General features: G+C 47.9%; 1 protein-coding gene across 4 annotated transcripts in view; it reads left to right on the top strand.

The window, feature by feature from the left end:
* Positions 1 to 509: 509 nt before the first annotated feature.
* The window catches only part of LOC119458644 (enolase-phosphatase E1), a 93388-nt gene continuing 75288 nt past the window's right edge, over positions 510 to 18609 (top strand). Inside the window, exons 1-2 of one of the 4 annotated variants that reach the window (XM_049671338.1) lie at positions 533 to 631; positions 695 to 801. In XM_049671338.1, the coding sequence (XP_049527295.1) occupies positions 736 to 801 (66 nt within the window). In that variant the 5' untranslated portion in view covers positions 533 to 631; positions 695 to 735. Of the gene's footprint in view, positions 802 to 18609 lie in introns of all 4 variants that reach the window. The other 3 variants (XM_049671337.1, XM_049671334.1, XM_049671333.1) reach the window with 3 other exon arrangements.

Below are 18609 nucleotides of genomic sequence, written 5' to 3'. Positions count from 1 at the left end.
AGATCGGTGGCTGCTGGTTAAAAAAAAAAAAAAGAAAAGAAAAAGAAAAAAAAAAACCCATTACGCGCGTAGTACTTACCGGTGTCACACGGCCACTTTCGATCATGATTGAGCCCCATCTTGATCCAAATTCTCGACTTCGATTGGCTCTCTTCTACACATTGAGCAAGGAAGCCCTTCGGGACCGAGAAATTCCATCCGGATCGGGCACGATCGCGATCGTAAGTGCGCCGTGTGAGACCCACATTGCTTTTAGAAAACAGGGCTGAAGAAAGCAGTTCACTGGCCTAAAATAACAATTGTTATGGGCGCACCAAAGCAAATAAAGACATTTAAGGAAATGTGCTGTGCAAACTCTCGATCTACAACAAAAACTGGGCGTCAGCGCAACGAACGCGCGTGCGCTCGCTAGCAGACGACGCGGAGCACGTCTCCGCCCCAATGATGATGATCATCCATTCACATCCCCTTTGAAACGGGGTGTTTCACATAGCCGTCTACGTTTCCTCTATGCTTTCTCTCTGAAAAACCTGGCAGCCCTGAGAGCAAACCAAGCGGGTGGTTTCAAGTTGTAGGTGTGCACGGCTTAAGCGCGTGATAAGTTCATATAAGTACAGAAAGGTGACCCAAGGTGCGTTTTTTTGTACGACGAACTTGCTATTACGAGCTTTCCTGAGGCGCGGAACGTTTTCAGTGATTGCGAAATCGAAGCAAAGCCGGCGACAGTGCACAAATATGCTCGGCATCCAGGCAGTTCTGCTCGACATTGAGGGTACTGTGATATCCATAAGCTTCGTCAAGGTGAGAAAACACATGAAGCGCGGCATGATTGATTGACGTCTTAGGTTGAAACAGAAGCTGGCCAGAGGCCTGCACAATCGTGGCGAAGTTCGCTCGTGTAATCGCTTTGTCGCTAGAAACGCCTGCCTTGGTGTACTGCTTGCCTACTTGGCCTATTCACCGACTCTGCTGGAAATAGTTTTTTGAGGCCACCACAAGTGCGCGTCTGTGACGTACTTTTTCGTGACTGAAGGTAGACGTGGATAATTTAGGCGATCAAAAAGCACGTTTATTCGTTTGTGAAAGCAAACTTGCAGGTATCTTACGCTTTGACAGGTGCCTCTTCTGTTGAAGCGAAGTGATCTGCGATTATCTGTCGCTGACAGTCCCGGACTGCCCGAGGCAGTGCTTTCAGCCAATGAGCGTTGCATGCGTGTGCAGCTTCACGGTCAGTCCGGGACTGTCAGGGACGGCTAATCGAAGAGGCCCACTGGCTCTTTCTGAGCATGGTACGATAGCATGGCAAAAGAAACAAGTCACGGAAAATCTTCAGGCAAAGCAAGACAATGCGTGTTTGATCACCTCCGAAAGCACCCCATCCCCCAGAAATGCTCATTTAATACAGCATATGTTAACATGCACCATGGCCTCCCTTTGATAGAATCACTACTAAGAGCAAGCACAGAGTCTGTTGGGCCTAGACTGGAACCTTTTGTGATGAAGAAAAGGCATCTGCTATATTTTCCTGCTGCATGTGTTCAAATAGCACTCCGATGTCTAGAAGTGTAATACCTACTGCAGGTATTACCTGCAGTGGAATACCTACTGCAGCCACCTTTCATAGCTTTATCCACTTCCCGGGAGTTTTTGCCTTTTTCTCTCCTCTACCCCTCTATTGCAAGTGCGTGTTTGTGATTATCACATCTAATTCTGACAGACTGTATAGTTGTCCATTGCACATAAACGGAACCTTTCTTTCCTTTTCACTATTCCAGCAGCAGTGTTAAGCGATGTGTAATGATTAGGACATTCGTAACTTGGTGTTTAGATGCGGACAAGTGAAAAGGAAGGACGAGGACAAGTTCAGGAAGACACGTGCGTTGTTTGTTTTACATAAGGCACGATGGGAAATGGAACAACATGGGCAATACTCAAATGCAACTCGGTGACGACGGAAGAGCAAGCAAAATGAGTCCCTATGGCTCAGTAAGAACGTCCTTGTGCATCTGAGGCCTTCTGGTGGGATTCATGCTCTAGCTGTTACAGAGCGAAAGGTAAATGAGTTTCTCACAGTTCGTCAACGGCAATGCGGAGACGGGAACATTGAAGGACGAAGTGAGGGTGAGCCGAGCCGTCGGTAGGAGGTGTCACGAGTTGCCTCTAGTAGGCGGTGGCCAAATCGCCGCCACCACAGTTTGGTAAAAAGGAGCTAAATCAGAGGCCCAGAAGTGCCCCATGTGGCCTTCTACCTTTGGTTGGTCCTAGCAATGTAAGTCCGGCAAGAACCCCGCAGGGGCGTCTGCGCAAGCAGGCGTTTGGTGAGTTGCGCCACCACGGACCCGAGCACTCGAGGGTTGGACCCTCCCACGTTTAACCGTGCGTGGCTTAGCCGTGTCCGGGGAAAAGAGGATCCTGGGGGTTGAGCCGATCCCGGGTGTTCGGACCTTTATGGCCCCCCGGCGGAGGCAACACACCCCTTTGGCCTCGGCTTCACGTAGACGGCACCCCCGGACTGACCCATCCGGGGGAAATCGGTAGTTGCCTTTTCCTGTCTCTCTCTCCAATCTTCGTCTTTCTCTCTCGCCTCTTCATCTCTCCTGTCTTCTACTCACTTCCTATTACTTCCGATCTTCTTGGCAGCGAGGGTTAACCCTGTGTGAGTAACCAACCTAGGTTATTTCATATTCGGTTATAGTGGTGACGTACAGCTGGCGTCTGCGGGACCTGTGTTTACAGGCCCTGCAGCGTCCCCTTGTTGGGCTCCATGGTGGGTGGCTGGCGTTGCTGCCGAAAATTCCATATATCCTTATGTCTAGTTCATTCCCATCACTCCCTGATCGCCGTCTGAAACGAGGGCGCACCGATGACGTGTTCCAGTTCTTTGGACATCAAAAACAAAACTTTCCACGATTCCATGTAATTCACTCGGAAAAAGCAGGAAAACAAGTACGAACAATCTCCCCTTTTCTAGTCTCTAAATCCCTTACTGATGCTCTTGGGCCAGGTTATAAGGCATCGAGGATGGCCAGTGGTGATCTTCTCTTGGAGCTCCATGATCAGAAGCAATATGAAAAGCTGCCTAATCTAGTCTCCTTTGGGGACATCCAAGTAACTGTAACCCCGCACCGCACCATGAACACCACCCGTGGCGTTGTCTCAGACGACGATTTGTTGGAACTCACTGAAGCTGAACTCTTGGAGGGCTTCAGTGAACAGAATGTTATCAACGTTAAGCGAATTAAGATGAGGCGTGACGGAAAAGAAATCCAGACCACGCACCTAATACTCACTTTCAATTCAAGTGTTCTGCCCGAGTCCATCGAGGCCGGGTACATCAAACTTCGTGTGAGGCCATACGTGCCAAATCCTCTGAGATGTTTTAAGTGCCAGCGATTTGGGCACAGTTCACAGAACTGCCGAGGGCGGCAAACTTGTGCGAAATGCAGTAATCATGAACATACCTCTGAATCCTGTGAAAACTCTCTTCACTGTGCGAACTGTAATGGGGAGCATGCCGCGTACTCGCGGTCCTGCCCATGGTGGAAGAAAGAAAAGGAAATTGTTACAATTAAAGTAAAACAAAACATTTCATTTAAAGAGGCACGTCGGCAGGTGTCCTACCTGCCAAAAACCAGCTTCGCCGAGTGGTGCGTCAGGGGGCTGCACCACAACGGCCTTCGGCGGCTGCCTGGCACACGCGTAGTGAGCCAGCGGTGACGCCATCCGCCCCCTTGGCGGGTGCAGCCAGTACTGCTCCGCCATCCAAAGAGGGCCCATCAACCTCCGGGCTGGTGGGCTCCAAGGCCCCGTCTTTCGAGGCGAGGCTTTCAAGGCAACCACATCGCTCGAAAGAGCGCGTGTCCAGCGCCTCGCAAGAGGCCATGGACACAACACCGAGCGTGAGGGCGCAGTCAGCGCCTAAGGAGCGGCGCGATTCCATCGACCGCTCCAAAAAAGAAAAATCTCGTGTCACGGCGCCTGGAAAGGGCCCGTGAGCTAACTCTATATTCTTGAACACACAGCATAAAAATCTATCAAAATGAACACACAAATCCTACAATGGAATGTGAGAGGACTTCTCCGTAATCTCGATGATATCACAGAACTCCTCCATAAATATACGCCAAAAGTGCTGTGTGTTCAGGAAACACATTTAAAACCTACACAAACAAACTTCCTCAGACAATATGCTATATTCCGTAAAGACCGTGATGATGCTGTTGCCTCGTCCGGAGGTGTAGCAATAATTGCAGATCAATGTGTTGCATGCCAGAATCTCTCTCTTCAGACACCACTGGCAGGCGGTGTCTGTGCGAGCAATACTTTTCAACAGGTTGGTAACAATCTGTTGTATTTACGTACCGCCAAACTATAAACTCGGCAAAACGGAATTTTACGCGCTAATTGACCAGCTCCCGGAACCATACATAATTGCCGGTGATTTTAATGCCCACAGCACTCTGTGGGGAGACTCCCGGTGTGACGCCCGTGGTCGGCTTATAGAGAACTTTTTATTAACCTCTGGTGCGTGTCTCTTTAACAAAAAAGAGCCCACCTATTATAACTTCCACCATAATTCATTTTCTTCTATAGATCTAGCGATTGGCTCTGCTACCCTCCTGCCTTATATAGAATGGAATGTCATTAAGAATCCATTTAGCAGCGACCACTTCCCTGTGACGTTGACCTTGATAGAGGAACGTGACAGTCCTCCCCACGCGCCCCGTTGGAAAATAAAATCAGCTGACTGGAAAGGTTTTAAAGAGTCAACCTACTTATCACCAGATTTTATCAACGATTTTAGTATTGACGACGCAGTAGCATATTTTACTAGTTTTATACTCCACGCAGCTGAAAAATTCATTCCACAAACAAAAGGCCTCTCATGTAAAAGACGGGTTCCCTGGTGGAATGACGAGTGCAGGCTGGCACGAAAGAAACAGAACAAAGCCTGGGGCGCACTGCGTCGCTCCCCGACTGCGGAAAATGTTATGGAATTCAAACTGGCAAAATCCCAGGGACGGCGTACGCGGCGACAGGCAAGGAGGGCTAGCTGGGAGAGGTTCCTCTGTGGCATAACATCCTACACCCAAGAGTCCAAAGTATGGAATGGCCTAAGAAAGCTAAAGGGGCAGGAAATCCACCCATTGCCTTTAGTTGACGACCAAGGGAATACCTTGGAAGACCAGGCCAACGCTCTGGGCGAGCACTTCGAGCGTGTGTCAAGCTCCATGCATTACTCAGAAGCATTCATAAAATATAAACAAGTAGCTGAACTTAAGTCACTGGATCGTAAATGCCGACCAAATGAACCATACAACCGTCCATTTAATATTGCCGAGCTGAGAGCTGCCTTGAGCGTATGCAGGAGCTCTACACCGGGAGCTGATAGAATCATGTATGACATGATCAAAAACTTACACACTGACACGCAGATGACACTTCTGGGCCTTTTCAACTCTATCTGGGCTGCCGGATACATCCCATCCTCATGGAAGCAAGCTATTGTTATTCCAGTTTTGAAGCTGGGTAAAGACCCTTCCTTGGCGGCAAGTTACCGCCCGATAGCTCTCACAAGCTGCCTGTGTAAGCTTTTTGAAAAAATGATTAATCGCCGACTTATACATTTCCTTGAACTGAACGATATGCTTGATCCCTATCAGTGTGGCTTCAGAGAAGGGCGGTCCACAACTGATCATCTTGTGCGAATTGAAGGACATATCCGTGATGCATTTCTACACAAACAGTTTTTCTTGTCGACATTCCTTGATATGGAAAAGGCGTACGACACAACTTGGCGTTACGGAATTTTACGAGACTTGTCGGGAATGGGCATCCGTGGAAATATGCTAAACGTAATAGAAAGCTATTTGTCTAAACGTACCTTCCGTGTGAAAATCGGCAATGTTCTATCACGTGAATTCATACAGGAAACTGGTGTACCCCAAGGAGGTGTGCTCAGCTGCACACTGTTTATCGTGAAGATGAACACGCTTCGTGCTTCACTACCGCCAGCTATTTTTTATTCTGTCTACGTAGACGACATACAAATAGGTTTCAAATCCTGCAACCTCACAGTCTGTGAGAGACAAGTACAACAGGGCTTGAACAAAGTGTCCAAGTGGGCAGACGAAAACGGATTCAAGGTGAACCCCCACAAAAGCTCTTGTGTTCTTTTCACCAGGAAGAAAGGGCTTGTTGCAGATCCCACTATCGAAATGTATGGACAACGAATACCTGTCAACAAAGAGCACAAGTTCCTAGGCATCATACTTGATTCTAAACTTACTTTCATTCCACATATAAAATATCTCAAGGTGAAATGTCTAAAAACAATGAACTTACTAAAAATTTTATCTCACACATCCTGGGGTAGTGACAGGAAGTGTTTAATGAATCTTCACAAGAGTCTCATTTCATCACGACTGGACTACGGTAGCGTGGTATATCACTCTGCCGCCCCTAGTGCGCTGAAGATGCTGGATCCCGTCCACCATCAAGGTATCCGCCTGGCCACTGGCGCTTTCAGAACAAGTCCCATTGAAAGTTTATACGTCGAATCAAATGAGTGGTCACTCCATCTGCAGAGAACATACACCAGCCTCACATATTTCCTTAAAGTCCGCTCTAATCATCAGCATCCATGTTTTAATACCGTTAACGATATGACGTGTGCTACACTTTTTGGTAATCGTCCCTCTATAAGACAGCCTTTCTCATTGCGTGTCAGGGAGCTTAGCGAAGAAATGGATATCCCAATTCACGAACATCGCTTAATGCCTTCAGCGAAGCTGTTACCACCTTGGGAGTGGCAGGTGGTAGCATGTGATATGTCCTTTGTAGAGGTTACAAAGCACGCTTCAGAGGTTGAAATCCGAATGCATTTCCTGGAATTACAGTGCAAGTACCCGTGCGCAGAATTTTACACAGACGCTTCTAAATCACATGCCGGTGTATCCTATGCAGCCGTCGGCCCGTCCTTCTCGGAATCCGGCGTGATTCACCAAGAAGCAAGTATCTTTACGGCTGAGGCCTACGCAATATTGTCAGCTGTAAAGCATATAAAGAAATCAAAACTTCAAAAAACTATTATATTTACAGACTCTCAAAGCGTCGTAAAAGCCTTGAAGTCACCCTGTAAACAGAAAAACCCTATTCTCATTGAGCTCTATTCTGTTCTTTGTAGAGCATACGCAGCTAACCAACATGTCATTATATGCTGGGTGCCTGGGCATCGAGGCATCGAGGGCAATGTTCTTGCCGACCAAATGGCCACATCAGTCACAACACCCGCTATTAACCCTACAGCTGCTGTTCCTGCAACAGATTTGAAACCTCTCTTGCGAAAGAAACTGCGAAGCCACTGGCAACGCTTGTGGGACGCAGAAACAAGTAATAAGCTTCATTTGATTAAGCCACAGTTAGGTTACTGGCCCTCCGTAACAAAAACACGACGAACTGATGTCCTATTCTGTCGTCTCAGAATAGGACACACCTACGGCACCCACAATTTTCTATTGAATGGTCATGATCCTCCAACCTGTGGTAGATGTGGCGACAGGCTCACCGTCCTCCACGTCCTCCTGGAGTGTCGGGAAGCCGAAAGAGAAAGAAAGAAACACTTTCCTCTAGCATATCGCTATTGTGTCCCTCTGCATCCCGCCATGTTTCTTGGTAAAGAACCACTCTTTAACACCAAAGCAGTCCTCGCATACTTGAAAGATGTTGTGCTACATGTTATTAGCCCAGTAAGTTCGTAGCGCATCCTCTCTCAAGAGGATGTTGCTGTGATAGTGTTTTTACAGCACATGCCTACAAGCTCTTGTGTCTCAAGGGCTCTGTTTAGGCACTTGTGCTTCTGGCCAATTCTTGTACCTTTAATTTCTTGTAACTCGTATCATTCTTTCGCAATGCATTGTTCATGTCCATAGTACACATAATCACTCATTGCCATAATCTTATTATAAGTTTTACGCACTTTACAGCGACTGATTTTAGGCCCCTTTACAGCCATGCCACATCTAATGTTCATGTAATTGACTATGCATATACCACTAACAAGTCATTACCATCGTCTTGGCGCTCTTTGGCCACATCTGGCCCTTGCGCCAATAAACCACAATAATCATCATCGCTGTTTGCATTTGTAACGCAAGAACTGCACTGCGCACGTTTGTTTCACTTCTTCCTGGTGCCTTGTCCCACCGCGCAGTGTGTTAAAAAAGATGAATCCGTACCAACTCGCCCAGCTGTCGACTTTTCTTGCGCACGTGTCTAGTACACAGGGAACTTTTGCGTGTTTCAATCCTAGCCTTTCAAGTATAGCCACGTTCGTGTCACTAATCCTCGCTGTTTGCATTTGTAACGCAAGAACTGCACTGCGCTCGTTTGTTTCACTTCTTTCCTGGTGCCTTGTCCCACCGCGCAGTGTGTTAAAAAAGATGAATCCGTACCAACTCGCCCAGCTGTCGACTTTTCTTGCCCACATGTCTAGTACACAGGGAACTTTTGCGTGTTTGAATCCTAGCCTTTCAAGTATAGCCACGTTCGTGTCACTCATCCTCGCTGTTTGCATTTGTAACGCAAGAACTGCACTGCGCTCGTTTGTTTCACTTCTTTCCTGTTGCCTTGTCCCACCGCGCAGTGTGTTAAAAAAGATGAATGCGTACCAACTCGCCCAGCTGTCGACTTTTCTTGCGCACCTGTCTAGTACACAGGGAACTTTTGCGTGTTTGAATCCTAGCCTTTCAAGTATAGCCACGTTCGTGTCACTCATCCTCGCTGTTTGCATTTGTAACGCAACAACTGCACTAGGCTCGTGTGTTTCACTTCTTTCCTGGTGCCTTGTCCCACCGCGCAGTGTGTTAAAAAAGATGAATTCGTACCAACTCGCCCAGCTGTCGACTTTTCTTGCGCACGTGTCTAGTACACAGGGAACTTTTCCGTGTTTTAATCCTAGCCTTTCAAGTATAGCCACGTTCGTGTCACTCATCCTCGCTGTTTGCATTTGTAACGCAACAACTGCACTAGGCTCGTGTGTTTCACTTCTTTCCTGGTGCCTTGTCCCACCGCGCAGTGTGTTAAAAAAGATGAATCCGTACCAACTCGCCCAGCTGTCGACTTTTCTTGCCGCACGTGTCTAGTACACAGGGAACTTTTGCGTGTTTGAATCCTAGCCTTTCAAGTATAGCCACGTTCGTGTCACTCATCCTCGCTGTTTGCATTTGTAACGCAAGAACTGCACTGCGCTCGTTTGTTTCACTTCTTTCCTGGTGCCTTGTCCCACCGCGCAGTGTGTTAAAAAAGATGAATCCGTACCAACTCGCCCAGCTGTCGACTTTTCTTGCGCACATGTCTAGTACACAGGGAACTTTTGCGTGTTTTAATCCTAGCCTTTCAAGTATAGCCACGTTCGTGTCACTCATCCTCGCTGTTTGCATTTGTAACGCAACAACTGCACTAGGCTCGTGTGTTTCACTTCTTTCCTGGTGCCTTGTCCCACCGCGCAGTGTGTTAAAAAAGATGAATTCCGTACCAACTCGCCCAGCTGTCGACTTTTCTTGCGCACATGTCTAGTACACAGGGAACTTTTGCGTGTTTGAATCCTAGCCTTTCAAGTATAGCCACGTTCGTGTCACTCATCCTCGCTGTTTGCATTTGTAACGCAAACACTGCACTAGGCTCGTGTGTTTCACTTCTTTCCTGGTGCCTTGTCCCACCGCGCAGTGTGTTAAAAAAGATGAATCCGTACCAACTCGCCCAGCTGTCGACTTTTCTTGCGCACGTGTCTAGTACACAGGGAACTTTTGCGTGTTTGAATCCTAGCCTTTCAAGTATAGCCACGTTCGTGTCACTCATCCTCGCTGTTTGCATTTGTAACGCAACAACTGCACTAGGCTCGTGTGTTTCACTTCTTTCCTGGTGCCTTGTCCCACCGCGCAGTGTGTTAAAAAAGATGAATTCGTACCAACTCGCCCAGCTGTCGACTTTTCTTGCGCACGTGTCTAGTACACAGGGAACTTTTCCGTGTTTTAATCCTAGCCTTTCAAGTATAGCCACGTTCGTGTCACTCATCCTCGCTGTTTGCATTTGTAACGCAACAACTGCACTAGGCTCGTGTGTTTCACTTCTTTCCTGGTGCCTTGTCCCACCGCGCAGTGTGTTAAAAAAGATGAATCCGTACCAACTCGCCCAGCTGTCGACTTTTCTTGCGCACGTGTCTAGTACACAGGGAACTTTTGCGTGTTTGAATCCTAGCCTTTCAAGTATAGCCACGTTCGTGTCACTCATCCTCGCTGTTTGCATTTGTAACGCAAACACTGCACTAGGCTCGTGTGTTTCACTTCTTTCCTGGTGCCTTGTCCCACCGCGCAGTGTGTTAAAAAGATGAATCCGTACCAACTCGCCCAGCTGTCGACTTTTCTTGCGCACGTGTCTAGTACACAGGGAACTTTTGCGTGTTTGAATCCTAGCCTTTCAAGTATAGCCACGTTCGTGTCACTCATCCTCGCTGTTTGCATTTGTAACGCAACAACTGCACTAGGCTCGTGTGTTTCCTTTCTTTCCTGGTGCCTTGTCCCACCGCGCAGTGTGTTAAAAAAGATGAATTCGTACCAACTCGCCCAGCTGTCGACTTTTCTTGCGCACGTGTCTAGTACACAGGGAACTTTTCCGTGTTTTAATCCTAGCCTTTCAAGTATAGCCACGTTCGTGTCACTCATCCTCGCTGTTTGCATTTGTAACGCAAGAACTGCACTACGCTCGTGTGTTTCACTTCTTTCCTGGTGCCTTGTCCCACCGCGCAGTGTGTTAAAAAAGATGAATTCCGTACCAACTCGCCCAGCTGTCGACTTTTCTTGCGCACGTGTCTAGTACACAGGGAACTTTTGCGTGTTTGAATCCTAGCCTTTCAAGTATAGCCACGTTCGTGTCACTCATCCTCGCTGTTTGCATTTGTAACGCAACAACTGCACTAGGCTCGTGTGTTTCACTTCTTTCCTGGTGCCTTGTCCCACCGCGCAGTGTGTTAAAAAAGATGAATCCGTACCAACTCGCCCAGCTGTCGACTTTTCTTGCGCACGTGTCTAGTACACAGGGAACTTTTGCGTGTTTGAATCCTAGCCTTTCAAGTATAGCCACGTTCGTGTCACTCATCCTCGCTGTTTGCATTTGTAACGCAAGAACTGCACTACGCTCGTGTGTTTCACTTCTTTCCTGGTGCCTTGTCCCACCGCGCAGTGTGTTAAAAAAGATGAATCCGTACCAACTCGCCCAGCTGTCGACTTTTCTTGCGCACGTGTCTAGTACACAGGGAACTTTTGCGTGTTTGAATCCTAGCCTTTCAAGTATAGCCACGTTCGTGTCACTCATCCTCGCTGTTTGCATTTGTAACGCAACAACTGCACTAGGCTCGTGTGTTTCACTTCTTTCCTGGTGCCTTGTCCCACCGCGCAGTGTGTTAAAAAAGATGAATCCGTACCAACTCGCCCAGCTGTCGACTTTTCTTGCGCACGTGTCTAGTACACAGGGAACTTTTGCGTGTTTGAATCCTAGCCTTTCAAGTATAGCCACGTTCGTGTCACTCATCCTCGCTGTTTGCATTTGTAACGCAAGAACTGCACTAGGCTCGTGTGTTTCACTTCTTTCCTGGTGCCTTGTCCCACCGCGCAGTGTGTTAAAAAAGATGAATCCGTACCAACTCGCCCAGCTGTCGACTTTTCTTGCGCACGTGTCTAGTACACAGGGAACTTTTGCGTGTTTGAATCCTAGCCTTTCAAGTATAGCCACGTTCGTGTCACTCATCCTCGCTGTTTGCATTTGTAACGCAAGAACTGCACTGCGCTCGTTTGTTTCACTTCTTTCCTGGTGCCTTGTCCCACCGCGCAGTGTGTTAAAAAAGATGAATCCGTACCAACTCGCCCAGCTGTCGACTTTTCTTGCGCACATGTCTAGTACACAGGGAACTTTTGCGTGTTTTAATCCTAGCCTTTCAAGTATAGCCACTTTCGTGTCACTCATCCTCGCTGTTTGCATTTGTAACGCAAGAAGCTGCACTGCGCTCGTTTGTTTCACTTTCTTTCCTGGTGCCTTGTCCCACCGCGCAGTGTGTTAAAAAGATGAATCGTACCAACTCGCCCAGCGTTCGACTTTTCTTGCGCACATGTCTAGTACACAGGGAACTTTTCCGTGTTTTAATCCTAGCCTTTCAAGTATAGCCACGTTCGTGTCACTCATCCTCGCTGTTTGCATTTGTAACGCAAGAACTGCACTACGCTCGTGTGTTTCACTTCTTTCCTGGTGCCTTGTCCCACCGCGCAGTGTGTTAAAAAAGATGAATCCGTACCAACTCGCCCAGCTGTCGACTTTTCTTGCGCACGTGTCTAGTACACAGGGAACTTTTGCGTGTTTGAATCCTAGCCTTTCAAGTATAGCCACGTTCGTGTCACTCATCCTCGCTGTTTGCATTTGTAACGCAACAACTGCACTAGGCTCGTGTGTTTCACTTCTTTCCTGGTGCCTTGTCCCACCGCGCAGTGTGTTAAAAAAGATGAATCCGTACCAACTCGCCCAGCTGTCGACTTTTCTTGCGCACGTGTCTAGTACACAGGGAACTTTTGCGTGTTTGAATCCTAGCCTTTCAAGTATAGCCACGTTCGTGTCACTCATCCTCGCTGTTTGCATTTGTAACGCAACAACTGCACTAGGCTCGTGTGTTTCACTTCTTTCCTGGTGCCTTGTCCCACCGCGCAGTGTGTTAAAAAAGATGAATCCGTACCAACTCGCCCAGCTGTCGACTTTTCTTGCGCACGTGTCTAGTACACAGGGAACTTTTGCGTGTTTGAATCCTAGCCTTTCAAGTATAGCCACGTTCGTGTCACTCATCCTCGCTGTTTGCATTTGTAACGCAAGAACTGCACTACGCTCGTGTGTTTCATTCTTTCCTGGTGCCTTGTCCCACCGCGCAGTGTGTTAAAAAAGATGAATCCGTACCAACTCGCCCAGCTGTCGACTTTTCTTGCGCACGTGTCTAGTACACAGGGAACTTTTGCGTGTTTGAATCCTAGCCTTTCAAGTATAGCCACGTTCGTGTCACTCATCCTCGCTGTTTGCATTTGTAACGCAACAACTGCACTAGGCTCGTGTGTTTCATTTCTTTCCTGGTGCCTTGTCCCACCGCGCAGTGTGTTAAAAAAGATGAATCCGTACCAACTCGCCCAGCTGTCGACTTTTCTTGCGCACGTGTCTAGTACACAGGGAACTTTTGCGTGTTTGAATCCTAGCCTTTCAAGTATAGCCACGTTCGTGTCACTCATCCTCGCTGTTTGCATTTGTAACGCAAGAACTGCACTAGCGCTCGTGTGTTTCACTTCTTTCCTGGTGCCTTGTCCCACCGCGCAGTGTGTTAAAAAAGATGAATCCGTACCAACTCGCCCAGCTGTCGACTTTTCTTGCGCACGTGTCTAGTACACAGGGAACTTTTGCGTGTTTGAATCCTAGCCTTTCAAGTATAGCCACGTTCGTGTCACTCATCCTCGCTGTTTGCATTTGTAACGCAAGAACTGCACTGCGCTCGTTTGTTTCACTTCTTTCCTGGTGCCTTGTCCCACCGCGCAGTGTGTTAAAAAAGATGAATCCGTACCAACTCGCCCAGCTGTCGACTTTTCTTGCGCACATGTCTAGTACACAGGGAACTTTTCCGTGTTTTAATCCTAGCCTTTCAAGTATAGCCACTTTCGTGTCACTCATCCTCGCTGTTTGCATTTGTAACGCAAGAACTGCACTGCGCTCGTTTGTTTCACTTCTTTCCTGGTGCCTTGTCCCACCGCGCAGTGTGTTAAAAAAGATGAATCCGTACCAACTCGCCCAGCTGTCGACTTTTCTTGCGCACGTGTCTAGTACACAGGGAACTTTTCCGTGTTTTAATCCTAGCCTTTCAAGTATAGCCACGTTCGTGTCACTCATCCTCGCTGTTTGCATTTGTAACGCAACAACTGCACTAGGCTCGTGTGTTTCATTTCTTTCCTGGTGCCTTGTCCCACCGCGCAGTGTGTTAAAAAAGATGAATCCGTACCAACTCGCCCAGCTGTCGACTTTTCTTGCGCACGTGTCTAGTACACAGGGAACTTTTGCGTGTTTGAATCCTAGCCTTTCAAGTATAGCCACGTTCGTGTCACTCATCCTCGCTGTTTGCATTTGTAACGCAACAACTGCACTAGGCTCGTGTGTTTCACTTCTTTCCTGGTGCCTTGTCCCACCGCGCAGTGTGTTAAAAAAGATGAATCCGTACCAACTCGCCCAGCTGTCGACTTTTCTTGCGCACGTGTCTAGTACACAGGGAACTTTTGCGTGTTTGAATCCTAGCCTTTCAAGTATAGCCACGTTCGTGTCACTCATCCTCGCTTTTTGCATTTGTAACGCAAGAACTGCACTACGCTGGTGTGTTTCCATTCTTTCCTGGTGCCTTGTCCCACCGCGCAGTGTGTTAAAAAAGATGAATCCGTACCAACTCGCCCAGCTGTCGACTTTTCTTGCGCACGTGTCTAGTACACAGGGAACTTTTGCGTGTTTGAATCCTAGCCTTTCAAGTATAGCCACGTTCGTGTCACTCATCCTCGCTGGTTGCATTTGTAACGCAACAACTGCACTAGCGCCGTGTGTTTCACTTCTTTCCTGGTGCCTTGTCCCACCGCGCAGTGTGTTAAAAAAGATGAATCCGTACCAACTCGCCCAGCTGTCGACTTTTCTTGCGCACGTGTCTAGTACACAGGGAACTTTTGCGTGTTTGAATCCTAGCCTTTCAAGTATAGCCACGTTCGTGTCACTAATCCTCGCTGTTTGCATTTGTAACGCAAGAACTGCACTGCGCTCGTTTGTTTCACTTCTTTCCTGGTGCCTTGTCCCACCGCGCAGTGTGTTAAAAAAGATGAATCCGTACCAACTCGCCCAGCTGTCGACTTTTCTTGCCCACATGTCTAGTACACAGGGAACTTTTGCGTGTTTGAATCCTAGCCTTTCAAGTATAGCCACGTTCGTGTCACTCATCCTCGCAGTTTGCATTTGTAACGCAAGAGCTGCACTGCGCTCGTTTGTTTCACTTCTTTCCTGTTGCCTTGTCCCACCCCGCCCTGCAAGGGCACCTTGAGTATCAAGGTGATGGTGCTTGGCGCCACCACGGACCCTTAGCCCCCATACCGAAGCTGTCATCCGAACCGTGGCGAAAGGTTTTGAGGTGAAGGGTAGAAACCATGAACGGTGGCGGTCGGGGCCATGGTCAAGCTCCGGCCGACGGGCTCTTCGTCTGCTTACCAGGCGGCGAGCCCCGGGACCTTCCTGTGAATAAGACGGTGAAACACAGGTGACATTCTAGGAACCGTCAGCATGCCCATATCGCATGAGTATTTCTTCTTCCAAAAAACCCGATCGGTCCCTGAAAAGGGGCCGCACCGAAGAAAGCTTTGACAGAACTCGAACTGATTGCGATCACTTTCCCCGTTTCCTGATTATTCACTCTCTTGTAGACAACGACTCAGTCGCTGCAATGTCTGTTTTTGTTATCGCTAGGACCCTTCAGAAAATGATAGGAAGAAACTATGAAGCAAAGAAACTGTCATCCGGCGATCTTCTTGTTGAAGTGTCACAGAAAGATCATTCTGACATCCTACTCAAGCAAAAGCAGTTTGCTCATTTACAGGTGTCCATTACTCCCCACCGCAGTCTGAACACAGTTCAAGGCGTAATATCAGAACGTGATCTGATCCGTGAAACAGACTCAGACCTCCTTGATGGCTTCAGAGATCAAGGTGTCATTGCCCTACGCCGCATCACCATAAGGCGAAACGGCGAAGATGTAGTGACACCCCATATCGTCTTGACCTTTAGTCGTTCCCGTCTACCAGATGCTGTGAAAGCAGAGTTCATTCACTGCAAAGTACGCCCCTATGTTCCAAACCCGAGAAGATGTTTTAAGTGCCAAAAGTACGGACACGGATCAAACACATGTCGCGGAAAACTCACCTGTGCAAAGTGTGGTGCTCACGAGCATCCTACTGAAAGCTGCAGTGCCACCCAAACAGAATGCCCCAACTGTCATGGGCCGCACGCTGCGTACTCGCGAACTTGTGAAATGTTCCAGAACGAGAAAAAGATAATTCAAATCAAAGTAACGGAAAACATCACATTCCCTGAAGCCCGGAAGAAGCTGTCGCTTCTCTCCGGAAGATCCTACGTTGACGCAGCGCGCCGGGGGGCCGGGCGGCGTCTAGTTACGGTGGGCACGCAATACAGCTTTGCTGATGCGCGCCTTTCTCGGCCCCCCAGCAAGCAGCCATCGGCTGCACCAACCTTTCAAGTCCCAGAGGTCAACTTCGCACAGACCTCTGGAACAACCCAGACAACAGAGAGGGAGTCAACCCCTCCTGACAAACCTTCATCCGCTTCCGAGTCTCCGCCGGAAGCAATGGAAGTGACCCCGGGATCCTCAGTGTCTCAGACGCTGAGAGAATCCCCCAAAGAGAGGCGGAGTTTTCTAGACCGCCTCAAACAGAAAAAACATCCGCCAGTCAAGCCGCCTAATAAAGGCGGTGACATTTGAATAACCCGTCCCGTTATCACACGCAAAAATGGCTGCTGAGAGCATTATACACTGGAACTGCCGAGGGCTACTCAGAAATCTGGATGACATATATGAAATACTTGCACAATACCAACCTAACATACTTTGCCTACAGGAAACACACTTAAACCCAACACACAGAAACTTTCTAAAACAATATGCAGTATACCGGAAAGACAGGCAAGGCACTGCCCACTCATCGGGTGGCGTCGCTATTGTCGTGCAGAACACTATCCCCTGTCAGAGTATCACCCTAGTTACCGATTTAGAGGCAGTGGCAATACGGGCTCTAACTTTTGGAAGATTAATAACTGTATGTTCCCTATACATTCCTCCGGACCATCACCTCTCCGTCGAAGAATTTGAAAAACTTATTGACCAGCTCCCGGGTCCATTCATGTTGGTTGGAGATTTTAATGCACACCACCCACTATGGGGATGTTCAAGAGCTGATTCCCGAGGTGCGCTAATCGAAAAATTTCTATTGTCTTCCGGTTCCTGTATATTTAATAAGAAAGACCCAACATACTTTAATACAGCACACAACTCATACACAGCAATAGACCTTGCTATTGGCTCTCCAGTGCTCTTGGCAACCACTGAGTGGGCTGTTATCGATAATCTGTATGGAAGCGACCACTTTCCTGTTTGCTTAAAACACACAGGAAACATAAATATGGGTTTAAATTATCACAGGAAATTTAAAGAACAGGCTGCTGATTGGAAGAAGTTCCGAGAACTCTCTAAACTGCCGATTTCTTCAATCGTAGACCTAGGTATAGACGAATTACAATCCATGATCACCCTGCATATTATAGAAGCCGCACAGAAATCCATCCCACAGACATCAAATAAGACACAAAACAAACGTAGGCCATGGTGGAATGCGGAGTGCAAGAATGCCCGTGAGAACCAAAACAAAGCATGGTCAAAATTCCGCAGGTATCCAACAGTTAACAATTTAATAGACTTCAAGCATGCTAAAGCAAATGGCAGGCGTATCCGACGTGCATCCAAACGGGAAAGCTGGCGCTCATTCCTTTCCTCTGTAAACTCCTACACAGATACACATAAAGTGTACAACAGACTTAGAGCACTTCAAGGGCGCAGTGCTCACCCAGTGCCTCTGGTCAGCACTGCTGGTGATACACTGGAACACCAAGCAGATGCAATAGGAGCACATTTTGAATATATCTTCAGCTCAGCACATTATACAGACTCCTTCATGCGACACAAGCTAGCGGAGGAACGGAAACCTATCCGTGATAAAAGGCCATCCACAGGAGGGTACAATAGCCCTTTCACTATGGAGGAACTGAAGGCGGCTCTGGGAACATGTGGCAACTCAGCAGCAGGCCCAGACAGGATTACATATGGCATGCTTAAGCACATACATGAACACACCCTTATAACCATCCTCTTTCTGTTTAACAAGATATGGTCCTTTGGGCGCCTACCCAAAGCCTGGAAAGAGGCTGTTATCATACCCATTCTTAAACAAGGAAAGGAAGCCACACTTGCAGCTAGCTACAGGCCCATTGCCTTGACTAGTTGCTTGTGCAAGGTGTTTGAGAAAATGATAAATCGCCGCCTTGTGTATTTCCTTGAATACAACGGCCTTCTTGACCAACGTCAAGCTGGATTCAGGTCTGGCCGGTCGACAACTGACCAGCTTGTAGCATTTGAATCTTATGTCAGGGATGCCTTTATCCACAAACAACACTGTCTTTCTGTATTCTTTGACCTGGAAAAAGCTTATGACAGGACCTGGCGTTATGGCATTCTCCGTGATCTGGATTCTCTTGGAGTCTCGGGAAACATGCTTAATACTATAGAAAGCTACCTCTCCGAACGCACCTTCGTGGTTCGTCTTGGCAATGCTCTATCGAAGCGGTTCATACAGGAGAATGGCGTTCCTCAAGGTGGCGTACTCAGCTGCACGCTTTTCATAGTTAAAATGAACTCCCTAAGCAGTGTGTTGCCCAAAACAATCTCTT

Source organism: Dermacentor silvarum, chromosome 7 (genome assembly GCF_013339745.2).
Source record: "Dermacentor silvarum isolate Dsil-2018 chromosome 7, BIME_Dsil_1.4, whole genome shotgun sequence".
In the NCBI taxonomy this organism is placed as follows: Eukaryota; Metazoa; Arthropoda; class Arachnida; order Ixodida; family Ixodidae; genus Dermacentor; species Dermacentor silvarum.
This window is presented reverse-complemented; position numbering and strand designations above follow the sequence as displayed.